The following is a 13,796-nucleotide window of genomic DNA, read 5'->3' on the forward strand; positions in this document are numbered from 1 at the left end:
GTTAAGCCAGAAGAGACTTGCTATAAGACTTGAAACGAGCAAAGACTTGCTTACAAATGTCTCTGGCTTCTCAGCGTAGTGCAGCAATTCCCCCGTTTCCGAGTCTGCTACCAACTCACCAAACTCACTTGCCAATTCGGCAGATACCTGTAAAGTTCTTGACCTCAAAGGCCGCTTGTCAAACTTAACTGCTCTTACATAAACATTGAAACTATTTTTCCCAAATAGTTAACTGGACAACAAGCTATGTTACCTTCTTTACAAGTAATGTACCAATGCCCCTATATTTTGAATGTGCAACTGCAGGGCATAACATATCAAAAACATAAGCCATGGAATGCTAGAACATGATGATGTCTTAAGTGCAGAATTGCAAATGGTTCAATGCCCTAGCACCCTATCTACACACAATTGGTAAAGAAAGCATCACGAACCTTCTGTGTTTTGTTTCTTACCGAGCATGTCAGATAAAGGGAAACTGCAGCAGACATCACAATTCATGACAAAAATATTGCTCTGCAGATGACAGGCATCGGACCAGTTGCAGCATGTACACCCCCCCCCCCCCCCCCCCCCCCCCGGCGCCCCAAAAAAAAAAAACACCAAAAAACACTGATTTTTATTTTCATGTTCTGAAAGTATCATATGCAGACTGATGGTAAGGCAAGAATTCACATAAATGATAAGAGTTTGACACTCTAAAAGCAGGAAATTAACAAAAACATAACATACTGGGTCATCCTCCATAAGTAAACCCCTGAAGTTGTACAGCCCCCCAGCAGACCCGTGAGGTTTGTCTTCCTTCAAATACCTGAAAATCGTCCATCATAGTCAACACATCCTCAATAATTTTGTGCCATGTGTGACCCAGTGTCACACACATCTGCTCCTACACTCATATGCATTTGTCAAGCATGAGTGTGAGGCAGGGTGCCCAGATGGAAAAAAGTGGCCTGCCCACCAAACTGACCCAAGTGTGAAAGCAATTAATGCAGATTAACACATCTAAATCCAACTAACACGAGCAGACCTACATTTTGGAGGCCTTTAAATGGAATGCCTCTCTCCTTATCATCTACAAGTCTTTGAAGCAGCCAGCCCAATAGAAAAAATAATAATTTTAAAGAGCAGCAGATTTAGCCCAAATGCTCTGGCCAAGGGAGAGGATACCAATCTTAATGTGCAGCATATTCAGCCCACACAGTAGCAATGCAATGTAAATCAGCCTAAGGCTTTGAACGGATTCATGTTGGGATTGTGAGAGGGCAATTCAATGAACACTCCACCATACACGTGGATTCATGTTGCGATTGTGGAGTGAGTGTTTCATTGTTTCCACACCATGCTTGTTGATCAGAGTTGGGATTGTATGGGAGAACATGGGAACTGTTGGGATTGGGAGAAAGGATTGCCAGAACTATGGAGAACCAGCTTTTCTGTCACCATGGTTTGTGTTCTTGAATGGCACTAGTTTGTGTGCATAGCACATGTTTCTGTGCGAGGCACTAGTTTCTTGTGCATGGCACTTATTTAAGTGTCTTAGCACCTGGTTCATGATTTTCATTGGCATATGATTATCTCATTGATATTGGTGATTGAGACACAATTGGCTCTTGTGCCTGTGTCTAGCATATCTTCCATGGAAATTCTCGGCCATTTATTTTGGGACGTGATTTTGATATTGGTATTATGGAGACTTATTTAGTCTCACCCATTTCTTTGGGACATGGATTCTTCAGTTATATTGGATTTTTAAGACTGTCTCGTCTCGCCCACTTGATGGGACATGATTATATCTTGAATATATGGCTTGAAGCTTAAAGTTGCGGACAACTTTTAAGAAGCTGGGGAGGAGCCTGGACATTTCCCAATATGAAAGGGGTCTGGTGGACTCCAGGATGTCTGAATATTTGGAAAGTACAAGCCTTGGGAATGGGGGATTATCCTAGAATACAAAGGACAACACTCCTAAAATTTAGAAGAGTTGCTATTTTTGGCCCGACTCCGATGGAAATTCTGTTCGCGTCATTACATCTGGAATTGAGCAGATACCAAGAGTTAGCAAAGTGCCTATGACAAAATGTCTACCAGTTGGGATATTTTTAGAGGTAAAGATTATGGAAGAACCCATCTTTTAGATTGGGACATGTGGCAAGAAAGTGGACTAAAGTGAGACAAGTGGCCTGACACTTGTTAGAAAATGGATCAAAGTGAGACAAGTGGCCTCACACTTGTCACTTCAGCTATTGTGTGGCTCTCCACTTGTCATTGTAGCCTTCTCTTGCCATTTTAGCTCATGGGAGGCCCAAATCTATAAATTGGAGCCCTCTCTCTTCATTACGAGAGGCTCTCTTGCTGCACACTAGCCTCTACCACCGTTACAGGCTGCCCTAATGATGGCTACTCTCTTTCTCTCTCTCTTGAAGGCTGCTCATGAAGAATACCGACTGTTGGGGACTGTTTTGGAGGCTTCCATCGTGAAGAAATACTGAAGGCAAGGGTATTTAATCATTTATTATGATTTCTATCCATTGTACTTGTTGTACCAGCCCTTGTACCTGCTGTACCAACCACTGTACTGGCTGTACAAGCCCTTGTACCTGCTGTACCAGCCACTGTACTGGCTGTACCAGCCCTTGTACTTGCTGTACCTGCAGTACCAACCACTGTACCAACTGTACCAACCACTATACCTGCTGTACCAGCCACTATTCTGGCTATACCAGCCCTTGTACCGATTGTACCAACCATTGTACCTATTGTACCAGCCACTGTACCTATTGTACCGGCTGAATGGAGAGCTAAACCTGTTGTAGCAGCTCTATTGCATGAAGACCCGTGGTTTTTGGGGAAGAATCAGTACCCACACGGAGGTATATGGATTATATTGTTGGCTCGGCATTTCTACAGCCTATGTTCCGGCTTGGTTGCCTCATGTTGGGCTGTGTTATCGCATTTGTATATGGATAATCCGGCATCTCCCGTGGGAAGAGTAAGGCCCTCAAAGCTTGTACATGATATTATTCTCCTTGGGTAATAAAATACTCCAAGGGGGGGGTGGGGGGGAGGGGGGTCGGCCCATTCCGGCCTCTATGTGGTGTCACATGTGCAAGCTCCATTTTCAGCATTTGTGGATGTTTTGTCCAGCTTTTAAATGTTTTAATATGCATTGATGGTGTCAAAGGCCCTAGTCCCCCGGGCACCTACCGCGAGTTACACTATCCCAATTCACAGTGAGGGTAGGATGGAGATAGTTCTCGATGGCAGAGGGGGGAAGCATTCCTCCCATGTGTTGTATGTTCCGTCACTTGGTTTTCATCTGTTGTCAGTGCATCAGGTTTGCAAGACTGGCGTACGGGTGGAGTTTGATGAGCATTTTGTTGCTCTCCGGGACAAAGCAACAGGCCAGGTGGTTTGGGAAGGCAGAGTGGAGAATGGAGTTTACAAGCTTTCAGCACTCTCTCTCCCAGGTCCTCAGGTTTGTGTTGAGTGGCAATCTGGTAATGGCCACTTAAGTGTGGATACGCTGCAGGTGCAGGCTTTCCGGGACCAGATGGTGGATAGCTTGCCAGTTGATGGCTGCAGTTTGGCAGGAACTTTCCAGTACTCATGTTGGTAGTTCTGTGTTTGTGAGTCAGAGGAAACTGAACAGGTAACTTATGCTTTGATGTCTCGTAGTATTCGGGACAAAGAAACTCCTGTAGATGAGGATGTTCTTTCCACGGGGACCTTTTGGAAAGCCAGGCAGGTGGCAGTTGATTACTTGCAGAAGGAGGTGCACTCTCTAGGCTTTGTGGTTCCGGATTCAGAGGGGGTGGTTGACAGGTTTTAGAAGGCCTTGCGTGGTCTTCAGCAGGTTTCCAGGACTTGGCTTTGCACCGTAATAACAGGTGTTGATCCTTGTGAGCAGTGTGATGCCTCTTTGACCCAGAAGCAGAATGGTTCATTGATCTAGTTGATGGACACCAGATTAGACGGGAGCTTCCTGATGAGGCAGTTGAGCTCATGGTTGCAGATGACTCTTTGGGAGGTAGGATTGCGTATCCTGTGCTTTCTGCGGCATGCGAAGGATCATGGACTCTTTTATACAGGAGGGGGATTGATTGATGGAGTCCGACTCCACGCTTGGAGTGACTTAGTTTGGGGAGGAGATCCGGACACGAGGAGATCTACTTCAGGCCCAAGAGCAGTTTTACGGAGCAGTAAGAGGCAGTCATCTTTTGCCTTGTCGACAACAGAGGCAGAGTACCGGCTGCTTGTGATGCTCCTTGTGAGGTGGTGAGGATGCAAAGGTTGCATTGCAGGATTGGGCTTCCACTAGAGGAACCCATGGTCATCCAGAGGCACTTTGTTCATGAATAGATCGTTGCTGATGACATCTTGCTAGAGTTCTGTTCGACGGACGACAGTTCGGTGGACCTCTTCACGAAGTCGCTATCTCAAGATTTGCTCAGGCGGCACCCCGGCTCCCTGTGGTTGGTTTCACAGCCAAGAGCTGAGAGGGGGTGTTAGAAGTCATCTCCTGTCTTTCTGTAGACACCAGGGCCTTTGTTGTGGGTGTGCCCGCCCTTGTAGGTGTTTTCTCATTTTTCCTCACTCCCCGTATTTTTTCCCCATTTTTTTCTATTTTTCTGTGGCTTGGGTGGCAGCCCCGTGGTGGAAGGAGGACACCTAAAGCAAGCCGACTGCATTTACACATGTTGGTGATGGCTGGTTTTGTTGCTCAGGTCCACGACCTCCCAGATCAGCTGGCCGACTGGTGATGATGGCTGGTCGTGGAGTTTTGTGGTCCTGTCAGCTGCCCTACAACAGTCCGACTGCTGTTTGGGGGCCATATAAAATGGCCCCACAGTCCCTTGCCAGTTTTGTACCATTCCGGGATTCTTCTTGTGTATATAGAGCAGAGTTACACGCCTCTATCTCTCTCTCTCTCTTGTGTTGTTATTTTCTGCATTGTGTTTTGCTCGTGTTTCCAAATCTGGTCATCATCTCCGCTGCGTATTCTGACAAAGCATGTGAAGATCCTGATACTCCCCACGTTTCCAGTGAACTGTCAGTTGGCTGGGAACAACTACGGCATATGGAAGGTAATGATGGAATCTGTTTTGGAGTCTTACGACCTTGCTGATTTCATTGTTGTTGGGGTTCCACGGCCGGAGTTAGAGGAAGGGGAGTTACCCTCGATTCGGAAGGAACGCGAGGCACAGGCACAGTTGTGGGATCGTGTCAATGCCAGGGTCCGCTCTTTCATTTTCCTCAACTGCACACCGCAGGTAATCAATCATATCAAGCATATGATGCTGGCAATAGGTATATGGCAGCATTTGACTTCTCTCCATAACAGGGTATCACCCATGAAGAGGATCTCCTTGGAAGTAGAGATGCGAGTGATGAATCCTGCAAAGTCATCGACGATGCGGGAGCAGAGCAACAAGCTGCAGGCTCTTTAGTAGGAAGTTCTTCAGGCTAGGAAAGAGATATCATCGGAGGCTATGGCCATCACGTTGCTGTCGCATTTGCCCTCTCAGTACTCAGCATTTTACTCTTCTTTGATTACCAGTGGCAAGCTCAGCACCATCACATGGGAGTGGCTTGTGCCCATGGTCTTGGACCAGGAGAAAAGATTCACGAACCCTCCACATGGCAGAGGTTCAGAGGCCTTAACTAGCCAACGGTCGAAAGGCCGGAATAACAACAAGGGCAAAGAGAAGGCTTCATCGGAGAAGTCTTCTGAGAAGAAGCCTGACGCAGACCGAGAAAAACTGAAGGCTGAGAGGACCTGCAATGATTGTGGCGAGAAAGGCCACTACTGGAGGAAGTGTCCTAAGCGGACTGGGAAGAATGCTGATTCTTCAGCTTCAGCTGCAAAGACTCCAGCCTTTGTGCACCTAGAGATGATGGACTTAGATGCTTCATCTTCTTCGAGCAAGGAGGCAATTGGCTTCACCGCAAAGGATACTCGGGAGTGGATTCTCGACAGTGGTGCTTCCAGGCACATGACTCCTTCCCGTGACTTCTTTTTGGATCTGAAACGGCAATCAGGTCGCATTTTCATTTGCGACAATTCCACAATTCCGATACACAGTGAGGGCCGGATGGAGATCATTCCCGACGGCAAGGAGGGCAAGCATTCCTCTCGTGTTCTTTACATCCCAGCACTTGGTTTTCATCTATTGTCAGTGCATAAGGTATGCAAGACTGGCTTCCCGGTGGAGTTTGAGGAGCATTCAGTTGCTCTACGGGACCGCGAGACTGGCCAGGTTGTTTGGGAAGGTGATGTGGAGAATGGTATCTACAAACTCTCCGCACTCTCCTCATTGACAGGTTCTTAGGTTGGTGACTTGTGGCACTTTCGGTTTGGCCACTTAAATGTGGATGCGCTGCGGCGAGCTTTCTGAGACCAGATGGTGGTTGGCTTGCCAGATGTTGGCAGCAGGCAAGGACGTTGCAGTTCTTGCATACATGGTAAGCAGCACACGGAATCCTTTCCGAAGCAGGCTTCCAGGCGGGCTTCGAAACCGTTGGAGTTGGTACACACTGACTTGTGTGACCTATGCAAACACCATCCTTGGGAGAATCTCTATGCTTCATGCTGCTCCTTGATGATTGTTCCACATTCACATGGGTCTATTTCCTTTCTCAGAAGGACCAAGCTTTTGCTCGATTCAAGGAGTGGCATGTGATGGTGGAGAAAGAGTCTAGATTGCAGGTAAAGACTCTCACGGCTGACAAAGGAGGTGAATTCTCTTCAAATGCTTTCGTGAGATTTTGTGCAGATCATGGCATCAAGAGGAAACTAGCCAATACAGGTTCGCCATCAGAGAATGGAGTAGTAGAACGCAAGAACAGGACTGTGGTGGAGATGGTGAGGACGATGCTGAAGCATCGTGATCTTCCTCGTCCACTTTGGGAAGAGGTTGTGGCTACGGCTGTCCATATCCTCAACCGGTCTCCGACAAATTCAATACCTAACATGACTCCCTTTGAGGCATATTTTGGCAAGAAACCTAATGTCTCCCATTTCCGTGTGTTTGGGAGCAATGCGTATGTACACATTCCAAAGAAGCAAAGAGGGAAGCTCGACTCCAAGTCCCAAAAGCTTATCTTTGTGGGATATAACTCTCTTTCCAAGGGATCAGGTTGTTTGATCCAGAGAGGAATGAGATTGTTGTCAGCAGGGATGTGGTCTTTGATGAGCATGTTCCAGTTTCCACTGTTGATGAGCCGCCACTTCTTGGAGACCCAAAGGATTCTGACGATGTTTCCCAGTCTATTGTTCTAGCTGGACAACCATAGTCAATTCAGGAGGTTGACCCCGCAGCTGGAGTTGAGCCCCCGCAGCAGCAGGAGGTTCTGTTCGAGTACCCAGATGGTTAGTGGACACCCTTCGGGAGTCACGGAGCTTCCCTCCGAATGGACCACAGAGGACGGACCTCGAAGATCGCACAAAGTCCGTGACAAAAGTCATTCAGCGGAGCTTTTACAGGTAAACTATGCTTTGATGTCTCGTATCATGCGAGACAAAGAGCCCACTTCCGTCAAGGAAGCCCTTGCACATGATACTTGGAGAAAAGCCATGCAGGTGGAACTGGATGCCATCGAGAAGAACAACACTTGGGAGTTGGTACCCAGGCCATCAAAACAGTCAGTCATTGGTGTCAAATGGGTCTTTAAGACCAAATATGCGTCAGATGGGTCGGTGCACAAACACAAAGCCAAACTCGTGGCTAAGGGTTATGCTCAGTGGCCAGGCATCGACTATGAGGATCCCTTTGCACCGACAACGAGGATGACCACGATTCGGACCGTTCTTGCCCTTGCTTCTTCTCAAAGGTGGCCTGTGTATCAGATGGATGTCAAATCTGCGTTCCTTAATGGTGACCTGCAGGAGGAGGTGTATGTTGAGCAACCTCCAGGCTTTGTGGTTCCAGGATCAGAAGGGATGGTTTACAGGTTACGGAAGGCCTTGTATGGTCTTAAACAGGCTCCCAAGGCTTGGAATCAGAAGATTGATTCCTTCTTTCTCCGGACTGGATTTCAGTGATCGGTTGCAGATCCCAACCTGTATCTCTTTCGGGAACGCGGCATGGCTACGTTAATCATCCTTTATGTGGATGATCTCATTCTCGCCAGCAGTCATGTGGAGCACATTGGAGTGACGAAGGCTGCCTTGTCAAAGGAGTTTGAGATGACCGACTTAGGCTTACTCCACTTCTTCTCGGGATTGGAGATCTGGCAGACCTAGAGGGGTTTTTTTGTCTCTCAGCCAGCAGTATGTTCATGAGTTGCTTGAGGCTTTTGGGATGGAGAACTGCAAGCCTATTACGTCGCCGATGGACCCGAACACAAAGCTGACAGTGAATGATCCTTGTGAGCCAATTGATGCCTCTCTGTACCAGAAGCTGGTTGGTTCATTGATCTGGTTGCTGAACACTAGATTGGACTTAAGCTTTTCCGTGGGGCTGTTGAGCTCATTCATGCAGACGCCGTTGAAGTCTCATTGGGACGCAGGATTGCGGATCTTGCAGTATTTGCAGGGTACAAAGGATCTTGGACTCTTCTACATAGGAGGGGGATTGATGGATGGAGTCAGACTGCAAGGTTGGAGTGACTCAAATTGGGAAGGAGATCCAGACACAAGGAGATCCACATCAGGCTACAGTTTTTCCCTCGGCTCAGGAGCGGTTTCATGGAGCAGTAAGAGGCAACCAACTATTGCCTTATCATCGACACAGGCAGAGTACCGGGCTGCTTGTGGTGCTGCTTGCGAGGTTGTGTGGATGCGGAGGTTGCTTGGCGAGATTGGGTTTCCACAGAAGGAGCCCACAGTCATCCATGCGATAACCAGAGCTGTATAGCTATTGCTCGGAACCCGGTCTTCCATGCCCGGACCAAGCACATAGAGATACAATATCACTTTGTACGTGAGAAGATCTTGGCCGGTGACATCTTGCTTCTTTATTGTTCGACGGAGGACAATGCAGAGCACCTCTTCACGAAGTCTCTACCTCAGGCTATGCTCCGGCGGCACTCTAGCTTCCTGGGGTTGGTTCCACATCCACGAGCTGAGAGGGGGTGTTCGCAGTCATCTCCTGTCTGTATGTTTACACCAGGGCCTCTGTTGTGGGTGTGCCCGCCCGATTTAGGTGTTTTCTCATTTTTCCCACTCTCCATATTTTTCCCTATTTTTACCAGGTGTGGGAGGCTGTCCTGTGGCTCTTGGATTGATCCAGGTGATGGCCGACCAGTCCTGCTGCTCCCCGCTTTTCTCTGTAGTTGGCCAACTTCACACGTGCACTGGCCGACTGACATAAGCTGGCCGACTGGGATAGCAGCAGGTCGGGTACCTTCTAGTTGATGTCGGCTGTCCTTGCTACTGGCCGACTCGATCATAGGGGCCATAAAAAATGGCCCCTTGCCCCCACACATCTTGTATTCAGCATTTCGGGATTTCTTGTGTATATAGCAGAGTTACACACCTCTCTCTCTCCTCTATTGCTGTGTTTTTCTGCAGTGCACTTGCTCTTGAGTTTTCAGATTTTGTCTTCATCTCCGCTGCATATTCTGACAAAAGTAGGGTATCCACCAAACTAACGCAAAGGAACTAGCCCATGTTTTATATAGTCCTCCATTCTCTAATATATGCTAAATTTAGAAAGAGACAGTGAGTACGTATGCTGGTCCAACAGATATGATCATGAAGCACCCAGCCACAGAGCAACACAATTTGAAAAGGCCACATAGAGGCCTTTTAATGCCTGAATTATTCTCAAGCTGACATATACTTGTTGCTTGCTAGAAGTGATACACTCATCGCCATTTCATGATAGATCAATGGTAGCATTACATAATTGATGTAGAACTTTGGCAAAGGCTTTCCCTCGTGTATCAATTTGTAAGACCAGTATAAAGCTTTCCAATTCTTAAAAGGTTCTGCATTGCTCTCTCAACTCCAGAATCCATGTCAACATCTGATCATCGGAAAACAGGCATTTGCCTAGATAACTTCAACTAATGAAAGGAATCCTTTTTTTTATAGATCATGTTATTGCATCTATATTTATGATATTCTAACCTGTTGCTAAGCAGATTGATCATTCAATGTAAGTGCATTACCTGACAGGAACTTTGAGCTCGTTTGATATGGCCGACACATAAAGCGCAAACTCTCGCTCTTCGTAAAATCCAATAAGGTAGATGTGTGCAAGGTTTGGTATCTGCAATCCATGCAAAGAGAACCAAAGGGGTAAGGATCTTAATGATCTGTGGCAGACACTCCTCCGTGTTAGGATATCATTACTCTATGGTAAGATATCACTATCATTGTTGAGATATAATTGATCCATGTTAGAAATAGCATTACTCTACATTAGGATAATACTGATTAATGTAGGATATCATTACTCTATATTAAGATATCAATGATCTATATTAGGATTTCAATATTATTTATAAATTAATGGAAAGTTCAGGTTATTTACCAAATTTTAAAAAAACAAAGTGCAATCTTGACACCATGAGAGTCTACTCACAAAGTTTCAGATCATCAACTCCATTATGCATAGCATAGACTACCTAATATGGCATCCCCACTCACATCATAGTGCCCAACAATAGGTGCAGGTTCACGCATAAAGATACGTCACCCTGGTAGACAAATCTTCATAGTTAATCCATCAAACTGATTTTCCATCAGTTCTCTGGAGGTTAAGGATAGACTCAGCCATGATAAGGTCTAGCACTAAAGAAAACACGCATCTGGATGGGCGATTGCACTACTTTGGATAGAAAGAACTATAAAACCAAACGGCCGCAACTTGGACAAAAACTTCAAAAGAAATATGCAATCCGCTAATCCAGTAGAAAGACAGGCCACTAGAAAGTTCGTGTAATTTCCCAAACTTAACAACCACCTAAGTGTGATCTTGAGTCCATGAGAGTATACTAACAAAGCTTCAAATCAACTCCATGAGGGTCTACTCACAACCACCTAAGTGCAATCTTGACTCCATGAGAGTCTACTCACAAAGCTTCAAATCAACTCCATCATGCATAGCATTACTACATGCTGTGACAGCCCCCCTCACGCCATCAGCGCCCAAGAGTAGGTGCAAATTCATGCATAAAGATATGTCATCATAGTAGACAAATCTTCATAAATAAACCATCAAATTGAGTTTCCAGCACTTCTCCGGAGATGATGAAGGCTAGCACTGAAGAGCACGGGACCACAACCTCCCCACCCCGCACACCCCCCCCCCCACACACACACACACACACAAAGTAGCTGGATGGGCTATTACACAGCTTTGCATAAAAAGAATTCATATAAAGTGGAACTTGGACGAAGACTTCAAAAGAAATATTCATGTTTTCTGATGTAGCAAAAATAAATACCAATGGAAAGTTCAAGTTATTTCCCAAACCAAACAAAAACCAAAGTGCAATCTTGACTCCATGAGAATCTACTCACAAAGCTTCAAATCAATGCATAGCATAGACTTCGTGCTATGACATCTCCACTCATGTCATCAACACCCAAGAGTAGGTGCAAGTGCCAGGTAAATGCATATAGATATGTCATGGCAGTAGACAAATCTTCATAGATAAGCCATTGAACGAGTTTCTGTCCCTTCTCTGGAGGTGAAGGGCAGACTAAACCATGATTAAGGGTAGCACTAAAGAAAACATACATGTGCACACATGCGTGAGCACGCACACACGACGTTTATTGCACAACTTTCAATAGAAAGGACTAATGTAGACCGATTGGCCGCAACTTGGTCAAAGACTTCAAAAGAAATCTGCATGTCTGCTAACAGGGCAAAAAAGATATACCAATGGAAAGCTCAAGTTATGTCACATGCACTCTGCACTGTAGTGCATGGTGACAAGATGGCTCATCATCAGTGCAGCACTATAAAGCAGTAGAACCCTTTAGGATTTGATATTTGTCGTACGCCGTGACCCCATTGTAATCCTCAGTCCAAGATATGTGAGGCGAGGAAGGAATGAGTGAAATTGGATTTCATGGTTGGAAAGTGGAAAAGTTGGAAATTGGATCTGGTTCATGCATATAGATGTCATAGAAGCCTTAGGGTTTGCATCAGGACATGTTTGCATTTCGCATAGCATTCATCCCATGTGCATTTAGACCTCCTAGATCATTGCACGAGCCTCAGATTATTATCCATTATTTTTTCCCATATTTTATATCATTTATCTGGCATGTTTCCACATTATTATCACCACTATTTATTTAATGCAGCACATGAAGCAGTCGGCCAGCTTTCAGACAGCCGACCTGCTAATGAAGTGCATATAAATAGCATCACTTGCATATCATTCATATCATTCAGCCATAAGTCTTCAAGCGCTTCATCCTTCAGCACAAGGAGCATTAACGCTTGGACCATTCAGCATAGCATCAACAAAATCAGCATTCAGCCCATATAGCACCTTGCATTTTCAGCATCTACACAGTTTTCAGCATGCACACACTCATCATTTTGCTACAGCCCTACCGGTAAAGGTAAAACGCATTCATACATTCATTTTCAGAATTCATTCACAGCCTAGAACCAGTCCCAATCAGCCCTCTCTCAGCCTCAAATTTGCAACCTTCCTACATTCCATTGGAAGAGTGCATAGGCTTGAGATCAGTCATCATTGGTGCTTCTACAGCCATGTACAGTTCAGCCCGACTCTTGTGTTGGGTCTTATGCTGTGTATGCACCCAGAGGAGTGCTAGTGATCATCAGTAGATTACTGGGACACTTTTTACTTCAGTTAGTGGAGGTTTTTTCCCCCAGTTTAGCTTAGTTTCACTTATAAGCAGTTTATAAGTGTTTTGGTCCACCCGGCACATTTTATGGCCGGACATATAAACACATCTCTTTAGGTCACTTATTATGTGGCTATTGTACTTCACATTTTATCATCTGAATATACAAGCAGTCGTGTTCTCTCTCTGTTGCTCTCCACGCCTGTGTTTGCAGCATCTTCAAACCCTAACCCTAACAGTGCATAGGCCTTCATTTGGTATCAGAGCATTGTAGGCCTGCCCTTGCCCTGCCCGTACACTGCCGCCTTCAGTTTCTGTCCTGCTCGTACATCAGTACCTGCCCGTACACACACAGTAAGCGCCACCTTCAGCACATACACTACAGCTTGCAGCTTCCGTACCAGACGTCGACAGCAGCATTCCGTACAGGTACCTGCCCGTACACTGTCTGCGCCGTCTACAGCACCTGTCAGCGCCGACTGCACCTGTCAGTGCCGCCTTCATTTGTACCTGCTTGCCTGCATACAGTCGACTGCACCAACACACGAAGTGTACCACCTGTACCTGGTTGACCTGCTCCGTACTGTGCTCAGTACAGTAAACGTACCTACAGAGTACCTGCTACGAATATCTGTCTGCAATCGCCTTCTGTTCCGTACAGTACCTGCTTCAGTACCACTTCCGTACAGTATCAGTCGACTGTACCTATACTTGTTCATTTGGTGGACTGTACCTACACTTGTTCATTTGGTGGACTGTACCTGCACAGTACAGTCAACTGTACTTTGCACTACAACTACCTACAACTACCACAACCTACTCAGAACATCACACTGTGGCAAGCATTACAAATTTTGAATACTGGGTATTTTTATTTTCTCTGTGAAAATCTACAGGCACTACAGGCAGACTTTCTTGCAAAGAAATCCACAGGTTTCTCGCAAGGTTTTGGGTGCAGTAATTTTGGATATTTTTGGGGCATTTTGGCACTGTGTAAGCCATTCTTTGCTGC

The 13,796-nt window shown here is 46.0% G+C and overlaps 1 protein-coding gene across 10 annotated transcripts in view; it reads right to left on the bottom strand.

Annotated features, from left to right (window-relative positions):
• The window catches only part of LOC147640153 (uncharacterized), a 99,388-nt gene that overhangs the window by 64,439 nt on the left and 21,153 nt on the right, over positions 1-13,796 (bottom strand). For 6 of the 10 annotated variants that reach the window (XM_086777904.1, XM_086777896.1, XM_086777892.1 and 3 more), the window contains exons 4-8: positions 10,117-10,217; positions 733-811; positions 435-516; positions 254-300; positions 55-147 (exon numbers count right to left, since the gene is read on the bottom strand). In XM_086777904.1, the coding sequence (XP_086634030.1) occupies positions 55-147; positions 254-300; positions 435-516; positions 733-811; positions 10,117-10,217 (402 nt within the window). The remainder of the gene's footprint in view (positions 1-54; positions 148-253; positions 301-434; positions 517-732; positions 812-10,116; positions 10,218-13,796) is intronic. The other 4 variants (XM_086777918.1, XM_086777910.1, XM_086777915.1 and 1 more) reach the window with 1 other exon arrangement.

Source organism: Cibotium barometz, chromosome 3 (assembly GCF_041138505.1).
Source record: "Cibotium barometz isolate CiBa-2024 chromosome 3, ASM4113850v1, whole genome shotgun sequence".
Classification (NCBI taxonomy): Eukaryota; Viridiplantae; Streptophyta; class Polypodiopsida; order Cyatheales; family Cibotiaceae; genus Cibotium; species Cibotium barometz.